This window comes from Halichoerus grypus, chromosome 2 (genome assembly GCF_964656455.1).
Source record: "Halichoerus grypus chromosome 2, mHalGry1.hap1.1, whole genome shotgun sequence".
NCBI lineage: Eukaryota > Metazoa > Chordata > Mammalia > Carnivora > Phocidae > Halichoerus > Halichoerus grypus.
In genome coordinates, this window is record NC_135713.1 from 130,486,280 (window position 1) to 130,503,589 (window position 17,310).

At 42.7% G+C, this 17,310-nt stretch overlaps 1 protein-coding gene across 2 annotated transcripts in view; it reads right to left on the reverse strand.

Annotated features, from left to right (window-relative positions):
* Positions 1-17,310, reverse strand: part of MEGF10 (multiple EGF like domains 10) — a 159,412-nt gene that overhangs the window by 19,132 nt on the left and 122,970 nt on the right. For both annotated transcript variants that reach the window (XM_078067557.1, XM_078067556.1), the window contains exons 13-16: positions 15,213-15,315; positions 2,880-3,026; positions 1,571-1,705; positions 929-1,057 (exon numbers count right to left, since the gene is read on the reverse strand). In XM_078067557.1, coding sequence (XP_077923683.1) covers positions 929-1,057; positions 1,571-1,705; positions 2,880-3,026; positions 15,213-15,315 — 514 coding nt within the window. The remainder of the gene's footprint in view (positions 1-928; positions 1,058-1,570; positions 1,706-2,879; positions 3,027-15,212; positions 15,316-17,310) is intronic.

The window sequence follows — 17,310 nt, forward strand, 5'->3', positions numbered from 1 at the left end:
TCACATAAAGTCATGCTCCACCCCAGAGCTGTCACTAGAGACTTGTTTAAATTTTAAGGTTTCAATTATATGTAAGAATCGGTTTACTCATAAAAACTCTTAATTGGATGATGCAGAAAATAAGAAAACAGAATCATTGGGGGTCACTGCCCAATGAAGAGCAGTAACTTCAGATAAAGTGTCTGAAATTGTGTAACATTATGGCATAAAATGATCTGATTGACCAAAAGCAAACAAACAAACAAACAAAAAAACACAAAACACCTATTTATTTATACCAATGCTTTAAGAATATAATTGCTTTAAATGAGGACCACCATTGGATCTACACGAGACAATGGATGTTAGCTGAACCTACTGTGGTGATCATTTCACGATATACCCACATCAAATCATCATGCTGTACACCTTAAGCTTATATAGTGATGTATGTCAACTACTTCTCAATAAAACCAGAGGGAAAAAAAAGGAGGACCATCTAGAATTTTTATTTGGTTACCCAGTAAGGAATATGGCCCCATAAAGATAACACATCTGAAGGAATTTAAAAAAATGGAAAAAAAAAATTCTCCCATGAGTGTGTGCACCACTTTTGCCCAACAAGGGAAAATTAATAGCTGACACTTGAAGTCTGAAATAAAACTGAGAATGGACTTTCCTTATACAATACCCTCATTTTACAGACAAAGAAGCACTGAAAGGTGAATAAGCAAAATGCTACCTATCTAGGTTCTTCCTAAGACATACTTGGATTTAACATAGGAACATTGCATAGAGTTCTTAGTGGGGAAAAAAGCCGCTTAAAATTAAAATAATGTATATTATAATTATTCATGTATTATTTCCTGATTACAGAAACACTCATCCTTCCATCCTAAGGAATGTGCAAACAAACACAGGTACACAGTTGTTCTCAAACAAGACTCACGCTGAGAGCAGTCACTGCCGATCCAGCCCGGGTAACACTGACAAGATCGGTCAATGGGGTTGCAGGTTCCGTTGTTGGTACAGGTACAAACTCCGGCGCAGTTCTTCCCAAATCTGCCACTGGGACACACTGTGAATAAGTTATACCGGTCAGTAACGCACAATTACATCTCAGCTCACGGAACTCTAGTCCTGGGGCAGGAAACGACTTTGAAAGCCGTCCTCCCAGCAGCCCGTTCACTGACTGTCTCCACTCAACAGCATCCCTCATCCTGAGCGGGCTCATTTTTGCAGCTACATGAAGCCGAAGATTCTCATGACGGCATCCCAAACCAGGAGACATCATCACATTTCTAGAAATCTGACTTCATGGCCGCTCGCTTCAGGGAGCCAAAACCCTTCTTCCCTCTATGGATTTTTCATGGGAGGCTGTTTCCAATTGATACCGAATGAAGAGATTCTGCCGGAGCAGCAAGCTAGCTTTTCGGGAGCTCCTAGTCATGTTTGCAGAACTTGAAGACACAGCGCACCAGCAGGCCCCGAGAGCTGAGAGCGGAACACGTGTCCCCGGGGAAGCCCAAGGACCGACTGCGTGCGCTTCGCCCATCACCGCACATCTCTCCAAAACACTTGCGCGCCTCACCTTCATTGCAGAGGGCACCCGTGAAGCCAGGCAGGCAGTCACACAGGCCCGTGATGTGGTGGCAGGGCCCACTGCTATGCACACATTGTGGGCACGTCTGGGTGCAGCGATGCCCATAGAAGCCAGGGGAGCAGACTGAAAACAGAATGGAAATCAACAGTTATCGTTCCCGGGATATGTGCCTCTCAAATTCCACATCAGCATCTAGTTCCAGTTTGGGGCAAAAAAAAAAAAAAAAAAAAAAAAAAAATTTTTAACAATATTGAGAATTTTCCAAGTATAAAACCACCACCACGGAAGGAAGAAGGATACCCTTTAATAATGAAAAGAAACCACTAGACGGGATTGCTCGAGGGCAGGCAAATGTCTCAGTCCTCTCAATTTTCTCAGTTATGGTCCTAGTTAACTTGAGGCATGACACAGACCGGGGCTTGAAGCATTTTTGTTGAAGAAACAAATGAAAGGAAATACAATTCTAAAATCCCAAATAAATAACTCTCAAGCCATGTATCGATCCTTTATTCTTTAAGAGTCATTACTGGCTATAAATAGATCTCCGGTCTGCATTTAAAGGATTGTTCCTCCTCAACGTGGTCCAGATAAATCATGGTGATTGGAAAGGGAGCAAGCAACAAAGCCTACATAATTAGGTCCTTCTCAAGCCGTTCCTCAGATTTAAATACAAGATGAATGCACAGAGCTTTTAATGAAAAAAAAAAAGTCATTTAAAAATTAGGATAAGATATCTTATAGTCATGTACTCTTTTCTTGATTACATTTACTGAAAAATTTAGTAAAATCTTATGGATCCCTTCCTAACTTCAAAGTCCTATTGACCCATGTCACCAGCCCCCATTTTTACCTCTGCAGTGCTATTTTCCCCACAGCACCGGCTGTAAGACTACTAGCAGGATGTATGATTTGCCGCAAGGTTTGGCTGATGTTGACTTCTGGTAATTGAGGTAAGGCCAATGCCAAAATTGCTGAATCAAATATTCACAGGTCAATGGATTTCTGGAACACCATTTGTAAGATTTAAGGCAGGATCAAGAGACATATCCTGACGATGATGCCAGGGAGGCATCGAAATCACTCCTGAGAAGGAACGGCTAAAGCCCCATCTGTTAAGCTCGTCCTGCAGGTTGGAACGAATAAAGCTCTTGGGGCAGTGCTATCCAGGACAGCTCCACAAGGGACAGGGAGACCTAGTATCCTCTGCCCTCGACGGCAACAGAACAGCACCATGCGCTGAGCGGCGGACGGTGCCTGAGAAGGGAAGGCAGACATCTCCCCCTCATGAGATACTTACTTCTCTGACAAGTGGTGCCTCGGAACCCTGGCGCACACTCACAGATGCCGTCGTCCGGGGAGCACGAAGCCCCGTTTTTACAGTAGCAGGGCAGAGAGCAGTTGGGGCCCCAGCGCCCCTCAGCACACACGCTGTCACAGTGGACGCCTGAAACAATGCACACGAGCAAGGCTGAGTGAGAGGCAGCGCCTCTGGGGTGCGAAGTCCCAGACGAGGACCACGGTCATGGTCCCCAAGCTGAGTGATCCCAGGCAACAGTGAGCAGAGATGGCGTAAGGTTTAAAATTCACTTACAGATGTCAGTACATCATCATATGTGGTGTAATCATGTATTGTGTCACCATAACATTAAAATAATCCCAGGATGGTTTTCTATGGAGTCATAAAAGAGCAGGAATAAAACACCTTTGTTATACTGATTTTCCTTTTTTTAGACGGAGGGAGCAAATGGGAAGCCCAAAGGCTCTTTCTATTAAAGGCAAAATTTATCAAAAAATATTTTATCATTGAGCCCTCAGCAATTTCCTTCTCCCCCCCCCCCACCATCCTTTATCTTTACAGAGAAATGAACAAAGCGTAAAAAGATAAAGAGAAGTAAAAAGTGGTTAAATTGTTTTACATAAAGACAGCCTTCGCCCTGGAGCAGACACCATCTTAAAACATTTTGATGATACATTGTATAGCATGGGAAGATACACTCCTTGGTGCCAGTAAATTCCTCTTTAAAAATTTCATCTGACACTGGGCAGATAAAGGCAGAATATCACAACTGATGCTATTTATAGCTGTTGTCTAAGTTATTGATTATTAGGATACTATATGTAGGTTTTTAACTCTCACCCCGGGAACAGAAACTCTAGAGCTGGTCGTGAATGAACTAATGCCTAAAGAAAACACAAGGGAAAAAAGAAAGTCGCAAAAATAAAAATAAAACCAGGTTTTTTTTGAGGTCAACAGAAGTCTCTTTGGTAACTTTGCTTTTGAAATAAACAGGCACCTCTTTCTTGTAAGTCAGAATTCTCCGCAACTCAAAGACATGCTCTCTGCATTGAGAAGCAATGAGTTGTAATTGGTAGCGAACCGGCCACGGCTGGCTTCAGACCAAGGGAAAACACAGGAAGCACAAGCACGCACACACTCAGGGATTCCAGAACACTGTCACCACCCAGCACCAAGGAAGCTGAGAAAGGCATGTTTTGTATTACAGTTTTTGCTTCTATGGCCCAAACCTTAAAACAGGAGCAGCCCCAAACCATAACGTGAACATGGCTGATGGGTCCAGTGTCCTTTCTGCTGAGCCGTAACTCTGCTTTTGACTGCTCCCGGTTTCCTCCTCCCGAAAGTCTCCCACTTGGTAAAGGCTGTTAAGTAGGCATGAAAGCGCACAGACCTCATTGTGTCTAGCTTGAGCCAACAATAGACGATTATTTGAGCTTGAGCTACTGGCTGAAGGAGATCAGACCTGTTATAAATTGACCTGGGTTTAAGGATTCCCTACAGAATAAAATACAGAATTATGGCCTATTGTGATTTTTTTTTTCTTGAGTTCACGAACATATGATCTTTTTTTTTAAAAAAAAAAAAAAACCCTCTTTTGAAAAGGTAAGTGGAATGGCATTCAAATGCTATGCTCACCAAATGTGATCCACCAGCTATAGAGTTGTATCTGGTGTTTTGGCTGGTACCTACACAAGGCAGAGCATCCAACATATTGAGGAATAAACCACTTCAAAAGGAGGCTGCAAACCTAAATTTTGTTTTGTGAGTCTGAAGGAAGTATCAACAAGGGTAACTTGTGACAGGCTTCACTCTGTTCAAATTCAGGTCCTGAGCTCTGAGCACGAGCCAGGACTCCTATTTAATGGCAGCTAAGATGGGGACACCCGCTTCACAGATATTCAGACAACCCTGGCCATTTGGGTTTGGAGCCATTCATGCAAATCCCAGTTAGGATTTTGGAGACGTGGAAGCTGAGTTAATCTGAAAATCATCCTGAAAATTAGTCCTCATTTTTGGCACATTTTTGTGGGGTGGGAGCTTGAGGAAGGGGGGATTTAGCCATTCATGGTGATTTGGTTATTAGCTTCTTGCCAAATCTCTCCTTCGCATTAAATAAATGCAGTGAAGTTGGAATGGAGCACACTTTAGGTCAAAATTATCTGCTGCTTTTTTACATTATAGATTATCATCATTTATATATGACTTAGCACATTCTCAATCAGAGCATGTTAAGAAAAATGACTCCAGGGCAGATTGGCAAATCTGAATAAAGTGATCCTTTATTTCATATCTGACTCGTCTTCCCTAATAGGTTTGTCCAGCTGGATAACATAACCATCTGTCATAATCAACTTTATCGAGGTAATTTTCATAGAGTAACAGGGCCCATGATATAGCAAAGAGATCCATTACAATGATATGCTTGTTTCACATGATTTACCCATGATTTCATTTCCAGAGAATCACAAGGAATTCTAGAGATCATCTATCAAATCTTCTGTCTCCAGTCGTATAAGCATATTTCAGCTGAACCAAGCTTACTTTTAAAAATCTTTTATTTCAGGATTGCAAATAAGTCTTTCCTTAAAGAGTAAATTATAATAATTCTATTACCAACTTCCCCTAAAAATTCAATCCCTCTTCTTTTTCTCTACCATCAGTTAAACTGAGTCATCATTTTTCAGATATTAATGCTTAATCTATTTGTAGACAAACATAAAGTATGAAGCTGCATTTTTTCCTCTTGCTGCCCCATTTTCTCCTATTGCTACTCCTCCCCTTCAGAGCTCTGTGGGGGGAGCTGTTATCTTTCCCTTCCTCTTAGAGTCAAGAAAAGATGAGATAAATTGATTATTATTGAGTTGTTACCTTCTCCAGAGAATACTTATATTTTAAGGAAATAAGCATGTGAGGAGCCTAAGAAATAAATCTCTAATTGTGAAATACCAGGCAGTGAGGGTCACAGAGTGGGTAACTGGATAATCGCTTCTCTAGGTTACACTAGGTATATGGTTACTGATGTCACCTCTGTGTAAGGCTAACCCTGCAGAACAATTTTTTTCAGGATAGGGAATTGTAAGTTTGCTTTAACCATTTTTTTTTAGTGTGCGTGTTATTCTTAAATTATTTCCACTGATTTCACCCCAATCTTTGCAAACTCGGCTGGAGTCCTACAAGACATTTTGCTGTTTCCTTTTTTAATCAAAGACAGAAAAAAGAATTCAACTTAATCAACATTCAAGAAGTCCAGCGGCTATTGGCTTACTGGTGATAGGTTCTCTAAGAAAGACCTCTAACTGTAGAATGATAACGGCCCAGGAATAAGCACCCCTAACTCTGTCTGGGGATCAGAGTCAGAAAAAGAAATAGCTTGTGAAGGTGGACAAGGGTTCCAAGCTAATGGAATGGTGGGTGTGAGACTCAGATGTCCAAAGAAGTACAGGCAAGTTGAGGACAGCTAAAACTGGGGTTGGGAAGAACAGGACAGGTCTTTGGGCAGCCAGGTCATGGTACGTAAAGAAAGCCAAGAATGCCATGCTGTGGAGTGTGAGCGTCCCCCTTGGGGGTGACAGGGACCAAATGGACAATTAAGTAGGAGAAGCACATAATTAAATTTGTGGTTGGCAGGAGGGCAGAAGACAGTATGAGGAGGATGAGCCTGGAAGAGAGACCTGTGTCGGGTGGCTGTTGTAGGTTATGCAGGTAAAAAAAAAAAAAAAAAAGATAAACATGACAGTCTTAAACTAAGTCATTGGCAGTTGGAATGCAAAGAGGATAAATTCCAGAGTAATGCAAGAGAGAATGGACATGAAAAATCTATACCTGCTCCCCGCCCCGCCATATTCCACGCAGGGTAATGAATGAATTCTGTCAGCTCCCTGAAAGAGAGATGGGGGTTTTGCTCACTACAGTGCCTAGCACATGGAGTGTGTTAAAGATTTGTTGAATGCATCAATAAGCACAGTCTCTCTTTCCAACATGATATTCAGAACCATTTTCCAACTGGATGAAGCAACCATATAGTTCTCTCTTTCCTGAAAGAAGTGACGAGAAGCACATGCAAACCAGGGAGCCCAGCATATTTCTATTTTGTGTGCCTAAAATGGTGACCCTTCCCATCTAAGGGGGTAGAAATGTCTGCCTTACAGATTTTGGAGAAGATATACCTTCATGAGCTCAGGTCTGTGTTTTTTAATGCTAGCCCAGATTATAAAGCAATAGAAGAATTATGGAGGCATCTTGAAGAAATTCTTTTGGAATGTTTACCAAAGAACAGATAAAGGTTCTAATAGGAATTACTTCAGGAAGCAACTCCCTAACACATTTGGAAGAGGGGACAAAATGGGAAGGGGGTATCTTTAAATTTGAGGGGATCTCTGGTTCAATGGAAGCATTTTTTCCTGATAAACGTTCTAACGCTGATAAGGCGATCTGTGAGGGACTGTTTTTGCCAGGACTGAGGACAAAGAGTTCTTTGATAGCCTTCCCAAGTTGCTAGGCAATGGCTGAATGATCGTGATAAACTTCAGCTAAGCAGCTCTAAAGAAATGTTCATGCATTTCATGCCTGATGCATTATGCCAGCAGCCTCAATGTGAAACCAGCATTCACTAGGCATTTGTGATTGCATGAATACGGTAAAATAAATCATCTGGGGTGTCATTACTCCTCCCTCTCAGAGATAGAACCCAAACTCCTCGTCTTGCTAATTGTTCATATTCCTTCTGCAATCTTTGGGGGCATTAGTGAACGGAGGACATGATTTCAATTCAGTGTCTGGTTCCTGAGCAACAAGCTATTAAACATATATTAGAGCGAAGAGAGAGATTTGTTAATAATAATTGGGCTTGATGATTATAGAAGAGAAGAACCACAGTATAGAATCATAATACTTTTTCTGCTTCTCTAATCCTCTTGCTAACAAAGCAGCTGCTTACTGTTGGCGTAGAGACGGTATTCACTGGCGTATCCCCCTGTGCCCATGCAGGGTCCGCCCTGAGAGGACATGAGCTTCTGCAGGCCAGGGGCTGGCAACGCTTCACCCACGTTCCCGGCACCACCCAGCACTGTGGCTGCACCCAACTTGGGAGACACTCAACAAATGGTTGCTAAATCGTTCTATTTGGATGCTATGAATTTTAAAGATGGATTAAAAAGCAGATCTGCTTTCTAGCGATGACCAAGTTGAAAAAAAAAAAAAATCTTGATAAGTCATACAAATCATCGACGTTTGCATTTGCAGCTGCAAGACAAAAGCACCAGAGAGCATGGCCTGCCTCAGTCCGGACCTGGATAAAAGCAAACAGAACAGACTGCTAGGCAGATCGAGAACTCGGGGAGCTCTGGTTGTTTCTGCAGGCTTTCTTTTCGGAACACAAGCCCCTTCCTCCGCCCTCACCTCACGGACCCCACATTCTGCTTTTGCAGAACTCCCTCCCCACAAAATCTCATAGACAGACCCACATGGGCTCCTGCATGAATGTTGTCCACCCTCCAATACCCTGGTTGATTGGGTGCACGCATGTTAATTAAAGCTCATTTGCACTTGAATTTGTACTTTTATGTCACTGCACAAAGAAAGGTAGGTCCTCCCTTACTATAACAATTCAGGCATCACTAAAGCACATGAGAGATCACTTTGGGACAGATGAGTACCTACAGTAGCAGTTCACTTGCTTACCTGGTCCAACTGGGGACTGTTGGGGAAATGCACAGAGGGGGCTGTCCCTTGGGAGAGGGGCTGGGACCACTGCAGGCCTAGCTGTGCTTGCTGGGACGAGCAGAAAAGCTGGGCTCTTCTCAGAAACTCGCCTGCAGGCTTTCCTCCTTCTAACACCCCCCTCCTGGCTGGACTCAGAGAAGCACCCCACTGCTCTCCCTATTCTTGCCCCTGCTTACCCTCATCCATGGTTGCTAGTTCTTCTTTCTTTCCCACCACTCCTAGAGGTTGATTTGGTTTCCTAATCTCTTTTCTCTTAGTTTAACATTTAACGTTTTTTTTTTTTTCCCCTTGTATGAGTGCATCCCTAAGACTTCTGGCACTGGTTACAAGGCTTCTGTCATGGAAATGCTCCCTAGGACCCCCTACATCTTCAATAACCAGAGTAAAAAGGCATAGCAGAGGCCAACCTACAGACTGGTAACTGCATGGGCCACCGGTGCAACTTTTGAAAAGACAAATGAGGACACCACGTAAGGTTGTGCAGGTTGTATACTGCACAAGAGCCCCAGGCCGCAGGGCTAAGGGAGGGCAGAAATCCAGCTTGCCCTCAACCTGCCAAGAAGTGCAACCTGAAGGATTTCCAAACCTTCTTCAAATTTGCACAAAAGGTGCTTTATGGGCTGGCACTGGCTCCACTCCTCTCCTCACTCACCCTCCAGATTGTCATTCAGTAGGTGGGAGGTGGGGACGGGGAATACACAAGTTAAAAAAGTTCCCAGGTGACAGTGATCTTAGCCAGGGCTGGGAACCAGGCTGAAGACGGCATCTGTTCCCACACAGCTGGAATGAGATCTTGCTTAGCACTAACGCTCAGTGAAGAGGTGTTCTGGCTGGCTGAAGTCAGGGCAGAAAGGAAGAAAGAAAGTCAGCATGTTTCTACTGTTTTGGGAAAATACTTTATAAAGCATATTACTTCACTACTCTGGAAATACACCCCGCCCCGCCCCCCCACACAACTAATTCCATTTCATTGACATCTGGGACTTTAGAATAATCATTTTGAAAAGCCAGTCTCATTTTATAGCTGTGTGCATGTGTGTGCGTGTGCGTGTGTGTGTGTGTGTGCGCACACGTGTGCGCTCATGTGTACGGGTGGAGAGGTGTGGGAGAAGGAGCCCAGGACGCAGCCTATATTTTGGATGGTGTTTCATTCCCCCCCCAATTTTTTTTAACTGCAATCTGCCTCTTTTTGATAAAGTAGTCGACAGGCTAAAAATATCCATATAGTAAGGTTTTAAATAACTATATATAATAAAAGTGCATGTCTTTTTTTTAAATGGAACATTTCTTTTGGAAATAGTTTCTAGGATATCAGATGCAACTTTTGCTTTGGGTAATCTGTATGGCAGTACCTTTTGAAAACCTGTTTTAGAACCAGGTAAAATGGAACGGTCAATGATAGCAATAGAGTCTCAGTTCCTTTAGGAGAAAAAGACAGTCCAATGTTAGAAAAGAGGGTGAAATCATGAGGAGTGGTAGATGAGCCCCACAGTAAGAACACAAGCTGATCTCCTTGGTATATCAGGTTAGCAGATGGTTTCCTCAATTTAGGTGTGTCATTTTCTTTGTAAAGAGGAATAAAGCTCTCCCCACCTTTACCTCTGGCTCTAAACCCAGAGGTCTGATGAGCCTCCCCGCCCCCAACCAACACTGTCCTCCGTGACCTAGGATTGTTGGTGACTCTGTGCCGTCTTACTGATTTGGTCAAGGGAAGAGCCCAGGTCCCTGTGTTAGACAACACTAAAACTTCACTGTTACCCCACACACTATTACCCCGTCCAGTGATACTTAACATTTCACCTAGAGCACTCTCAGCAACAGGGAGGAGAGGAAACAGAATCCTTTACTTCCCCAATACTCATGCTATTTATCTGGCCCTGCATCTGGTATCCAAATGAAAAGCAAGGCTTTCTTTATGTTGAGAAAGAGTCTCACAAGGTACTTCCTCAAAAACAAGTTTGTTGATGAAAAATTATGAGTCTATCCAATGTGGACAAAGAAATGGTGCTCTACATAAATAACACAGAGTCTACTCTTCTTTCCTCTTGGGAAAATGAACCAATTCTTGGTCCAATTGTAGGGTGCTTTTTGGAACTTTCATAACCTTCTTTTCCTCTATGTACGTTTGCATATACCTAGTGTGTACTGTGAATGTGGGGGATGATTTCTCTAAAAAAAAAAAAAAGTCTCAGGGCAGTCTTAGATCCTCAAAGGTCAACAGCCTCCACAGAAGACCCAGAGAAATGAGACAATGGGGCCACGAAGCAAAGAGACAGTGGGGTAATAAGTAGAGAGCAGCATGAAGCAGCAGAGTTTTTCCCCTTTGGAGAAACAGACCAGTCACAGATGGACAGAGTGTTACAAGATTATGCTGTGTGCATTCCCGCAGGAGCTCCATAGGTCTCAGGCCAGATGGGATCATTTGTCTTACCCCATGACCCAGACTGTGGAATGCAACAAACACATTTTCTGGCTGGCTTCAGGCCAAATTATATCTCCTGCTTTTCTCGTGTAGATGCGAGTATGTCTTTCACAGTCTGGCTCTAAATCACCAAAGCAGGTAGATACTTGAGCAGTGACTGGTGTGTTCAGGAACACCTCACATTTCCTCTGTATTCAGAAAACAAGAGGAGATTTGGTGGGGCATGGTCCAAAACAAATAATAGGGCCTCTCTGTTAGAAAAGTTCTGAATTTGCCAGGGGGTTCAAAATGCTATTTCACTTCATTGTGGTCACGGAGAACTTGGTACTGGTCATTTTATTTAAGGAGTCCAAGCACGCTAGGGAAGTCACAAAATCCAGTTTACTCTTAGCATGATGTGGTTTTAACATTTAGTAACTGAGCGCCACATGGAAACATGGGGAGGTGGAGTTTCACACTGTGAGGTCAGAGTTACCTTAGCTTTGCAAGTCAAGGAGAAACTAGAGGGCAAGAGAGTCCTTGTGTCTGTGGGTAACTCCTATTGACAGAAAATAAAGTCCATTACCCCAGCCTTGGTCTGTTTCCCAAGGTAACTCTCAGACACTAGAAATCAAGCACATGACAGTTCATCTCAGTTTACTCCTGTCAGAAGCCAAGGCAGCTCTCAACAAATTCCAAAGGACCGAGAGACACCGCTAAAGAGGTCACTGATGACATTTTCTGTTCAAGGATATGAAGACATGTATTGTCAAGTTAGCAGTACTCCCCATATTGATCTATAGACTCATTCCTTATTAAATCTACCTTGTTTCTTCACAGGAATTGATATGCTGACCCTAAAATTCATATAGAAGTTCAAGGGACCCAGGATAGCCCAAACAATCTTGAAGAAGAAGACCAAAGTTGAAGGACTCACACTTCCCACATTTCAAAACTTTCTACAAAGCTAGAGTAATCAAAACAGTATGGTACTGGCATAAGGATATAGATCAGTGGAAGAGAAGTGAGAGTCCAGACATAAATGGTCTCCCACTTATGGTCAGTTGATTTTTGGCAAAGGTATCAAGACAATACAGGTGATGGGAAGGGAGGGGGATGAATGATCTTTTCAACACATGATGCTGGAACAGATGGATATCAGCATGCAAAAGAATGAATTTGGACCCTTACCTCACACCATATATAAAACCAAACTCAAAATGGATTGAAGACCTACATGTAAAATCTAAAACTATAAAATGCTTAGAAGAATACACAGGTAAAAATCTTTGTCACTGTGGACTAGCCAATGGTTTCATAGATTTGACACCAAAAACACAAGCAACAAAAGAAAAAAACTTTTTGAACTCCGTCAAAATAAAAACTTTTCTGCAGAAACAGACATCATGAAGAGAGTGAAAAAGTAACAAACAGAATGGGAAAAAATATTTGCAAATCATACATCTGATAAGGAACATAGATATAAAATACATAAAGAAATATTACAATTCAATTATAAAAACACAAAATGACCCAATTAAAAAATGAGCAAAGTATCTGAATAGATATCAGACATACAGATGGCTGGAAAAATATACACAGATGGCCGAACTAAATACAAAAGACACTTAACATCGTCATTTATTAGGAGAATGCAAATCAAAAACTCATGAAATAACATTTCACACCACTTGGATGGCTAGAATCAAAAAGACAGAAAATAAAAATTTTTGGTGAGGAGACAGACACCTCACACATTATTGGTGGGAATGGAAAATGGTGTAACTGCTTTGGAGAACAGTGTAGCAATTCTTTAAAAGGTTAAACTTAGAGTTATCACACAACCCAGCAATTCCATCCCTAACTTATATACCAAACATACACATCCACACAAAAACCTGTACATGAATGTTCTTAACAGCATTTTTCAAAATAGCCAAAAAGTGGAAACAACCCAAATGTCCATCAACTGATGAATGTGCAAATAAAATGTGGTCTACCCATACCATGGAATATTTGTCCCCAGTCAAAAAGAATGAAGTACTGATATATGTTCCAGTAGGAATGAACCTTGAAAACAAACCAAGAGAAGGAAGCCAGTAGTCAAAGACCTCATATTGCACGAATCCATACAATATCAGAATAGGTAAATCTATAGAGACAGAAAGTAGGTTAGTGGTTGCCTAGGGTGGGGGGGGGGAGTTTGCCTAGTGGTGAGTTGGGGGTAAATGGAGAATAACTGCTAATAAGTACTACTGCAGTTTCTTTATGATGATGAAAATCTTCTAAAAATGGTAGTGATGATGGTTGTATAATTCTTTGACTATACTAAAAACCACGGATTATACAATTTAAATAGGTGAATTCTATGGTATATCTTCCTGTCTCTCTCTCTGCCTCTGTCTCTCTCTATATAAATGCATGCATATGAACATATGCATATATACTCTCTCTCTCTCTCTCCCTAGGTATGTATACACACACATATAAACATACACATACACACACACGTGCACATATATGAAGAAGGTGCTGGTTATCAGCACTTATCACCACGGTCCTCTCATATAATTCTCAGAAGTCCTCATCCATGCTCAGAATTAATCTCAGCCCAACTGCCCTTTCCCCCAGCATGTTCTGGAAGAAGTCTGTGTACGACAGAGGGTGCAGTCATGAAGAGAGCTGGAGACGCAATAGGAGGGTATTAGTGCAAATCCCGTTGCTCATTAGTGCAAATCCTGACCCTGGGGCCTTGATCAAGACACTCAACTTGTCTGTGCCTCAGTTTCTTCATCTATAAAAACGACAAAATGATATTTTCTACCTCACAGAGTTGCTGCGAGCCTGCCATAAGCATTCAATAGGCATTACTTATTATTTCTTCGTTCTTCTTTTTACAATTTTTGCTAAGAGGTAAGACCACGCTGACTCCATAATTTCCTAAATGTCACTTCTCTGGCATGGAGGTATTAAGAGTCTCCTCTGAAAGATCCACCTTCTCAAAATATGAACCATCACTAAAGAGGATGCTTGGCTTATTACTACCAGTTTCTCTTTTAGAAGACAAGTTAAAAAACCATTTTGGGAGATAGCGAAGCATCATCAGTATGAAAACAGTTGTGTCCTACAAATCTCCTTCTCTTCTCTGAATATAGACACACATATATTTAGATACAAATACAACATATACAAATACACACACAAACACACATATACACAAATGACTATGAATGAGAATTGTAAAAGAGAGTTTGGGTTTATTTAACCACCTCTAACATGCACCCAAGTTCCACAGTACTTGGCTCTCAATTGGAATATCAGCAGTCAACCTTTTATTTTACTTTCAGAAGAAACTGCTCATAAATATACCCAGTCCACTCATCCCAATGTGCAATAACTTTCTTGGTGCATTTCCATTTGTAATTTTTCTAAATAAGCATTTAAAATTCCATTCGTTTTGTAAGGTTTTGTTTTTGTTTTTTTAGAATAGGCTTGACCTCATGAAAGAAACAGAAAAGCAGGACCCCAGTTTGCCTTGGGCATTCAGTGCCCTCTCCCGAGTCTATTTATCACGAGCAAAAACAGGGTTCATTTTCCAAGACCACTGTTAGTCTGATAAACTTCCTAGCTGGAACCATGAATCCATATAAATAAGGAGAAACCTCCACCTTGTGGCTACAAAATTGGTACTCAATCGTATTATGAACTTTTATGACTTAAGTATTATTGTAAGAAAAAGCAAGTTTTAAAACTTTCATGTCTAGCAATGACTATTTTAATACTTGCATATTAACCATATTAATATTAGTATTGAATATTTTTGCCTCACCGAGGTGAACTTAGTTATGTTCTTATGGTTTATTTCCCTCATTCTTTCCTCGGTGCTCAAAAATGCCACAGAAGCCTTGCTAGACCCTTCATAGCAATTCACACTTCCCCCGCCCCCCCTTACTGGCCTGAATTCTGACAGCTGGACCTTCCATCAAGGCTCAAGACAACTGCTCCTGAATACTTCAACAAGAAGTCATCCCCAGATGAATTAGGTCTCGCAGTAGTATCTCTTGGGTAAAAATGTGACTGTTGTTATTGGAGGTTTTACCATTTCTTCTTCTCTGAGAAGGTGAGCCGTGTGTGTTTCCCTAAAGCAGCAAGGAACAGGGCTAGGTGTAAGTTGGCATGTTTCCCATTTCAAGTAGCGGTCCCTGGCTCACCTGACCATCCCGGGAGGCAGCGGCAGTGGCCTGTCGTGGGGTGACAGCCATCGGCGTGGCTACAATCACAGCGCTCCGCACAGTTCAGCCCATACGTGCCATCCTGTGTGGGAGAGAGCGACGAGGTCACGGAAATCCACAATGAGAGACAACAGGGACCTCAGGCAACCACCTCAGATCCAGGACCCTCCCCTCCCAAACGCCTCTCAGCCACACACATGATAATCCCCTCTTCCCATATCTGCTTAGTCCCCCAAATGCAGGAGGGGGTGTTTTAAAAATCACTCAGACTGTAGTTGAAATGTCTGACATAATGGTCGGTCCTATGAACGGTGAGACCAACTGATATGCATATATGCAAATATATGCAAACATGCTCATTAATTAAGAGAATCCTTTGTATCTTATCATATACCACCGCTCATAAAGAAATTTTCTTTTGTTCCTAAGGATTTTTATAAAGTAGTTCAGCGTTCCTTACAAGGCATGCTACTCGTTCATGGAAAGGGAGGCCCTTGACTCACATAAAGAAAGAGGCTCTATAATTAAAAGAAAATCATAGCACTAATCGAATGAAGTTCATTTCTGTAAATGGCCAGTGTGATGCAAAGAATCCTTAGGAGAAGTGAAAATCTTCGGCTGCTTTTCCCAGTCAGTATCTTCCTTTCCCTGAAGAAGTCTCAATGACATGAGTGTTCTGGTGCGAGATCCCAAGGAAGGCTGGCGTACTTTTGGCACACCCTCTTCCCGGGTCTGTTCCCAGGCCTGAACGTTTTCACGTGCACATCGGTTTTGGTCCAGCAGAGACGAGACCCCTTTGTGGACGTGATCATTTAGTTTGTGGGAAGGTAATGGAAAGCTCTGCACTTAGTGACCCTGCCCTTTCATGCCAGGTCCTGATGAACTGAGGGAGGGCACTCTAAACCTTCAGGGGGTGTGCAGTTACCAAGGGCGAGGAAGCTGAGAACCAGCATAAAACAGGGTGTCTGACAGCATCATCGTTTGACTAGAACTTAACTAAAATTTAAAAAAATTAACGCCCCGCTAATGTTTGCTGGGGCTTTGCCACCATACAAGCCACTTAAACCATCATCGGACTTCACTGTATTGTCTACCATCTGATTGGGAGTGCAAGGTGCTCTTCAAGCCCATCGCAGAGGACTGATAATTTGTTCACTGGTGGATGAGAGGCAGCAAAGCTAACTGAACTCTGTCCTAGGGGTCTGGAGGGCATGGAATAGCCCAGGGTGGGATCTTCTCTAGCTGGGAAATGGGTTGTGCTTGATGAGGAGGAAGCCCAGGGGAAAAACTGCTCCCACCGCGAGGGGTCCAGTTCAGGGGGTCACAGTGTCATCTCGCCATCTGTCCTGGAGGCAGAGAACGCACATCCCTGAGAGAATGTTTAATGGCTCAGGAGGAAAGAAATGAGAGAGGAAGAAAAGGTCATGAAAAAGAGGGCAAGAAATGGGCCAAGGGCTTCAGAGGGAGAAAGGGAAATCAGCACGTTACTATAGAACACATGTCCCATTTGCAACCTCTGCCTGCAGTAGGACGCGGTATGGGATGTGTAAGGACGACTACCTCCAAAGTAGGTCAGGGGAGTGGAGCCAGCATTGAACGAGGGACATCTTTGGAGATTCCTGTGACTCGAGAAACACTTGTGTTTAACAGACGGCCGTTTCTAAACCTCTCACCACCTCGATGAGCATTTCTGCGACACCGGTCCCCACCCCCTTTCAATCCTCTGCCACTTTCCACCAGAGATGGGAGGATTTCCATGATAATGGAGATATAGTATTTGGAGAGTTGACAGGCAGACGCTGGGTGTTTGACAAATGCTGTCCATCGGTTGCCACGGAGAGAGGGGTGTATAGGAACGGAGACAGCAGGAAGGCTGGCGGGGGGGGGGGGCAGAGGGGGGGGAGCCTGGGCAGAGATGAAGGAGAAGAAGGGAGTGATTCTTGCAGAGCTACCTACCCATTTCCATGTCTATCCCTTTTCCGGTCTTATCTCCGATGTGACTTCAAAGACCTCAGTTCTTCTAATAGTTTTGTTGGGTTCACACACGCATGCCTGACCCCAGGGACACGGCAGCAGT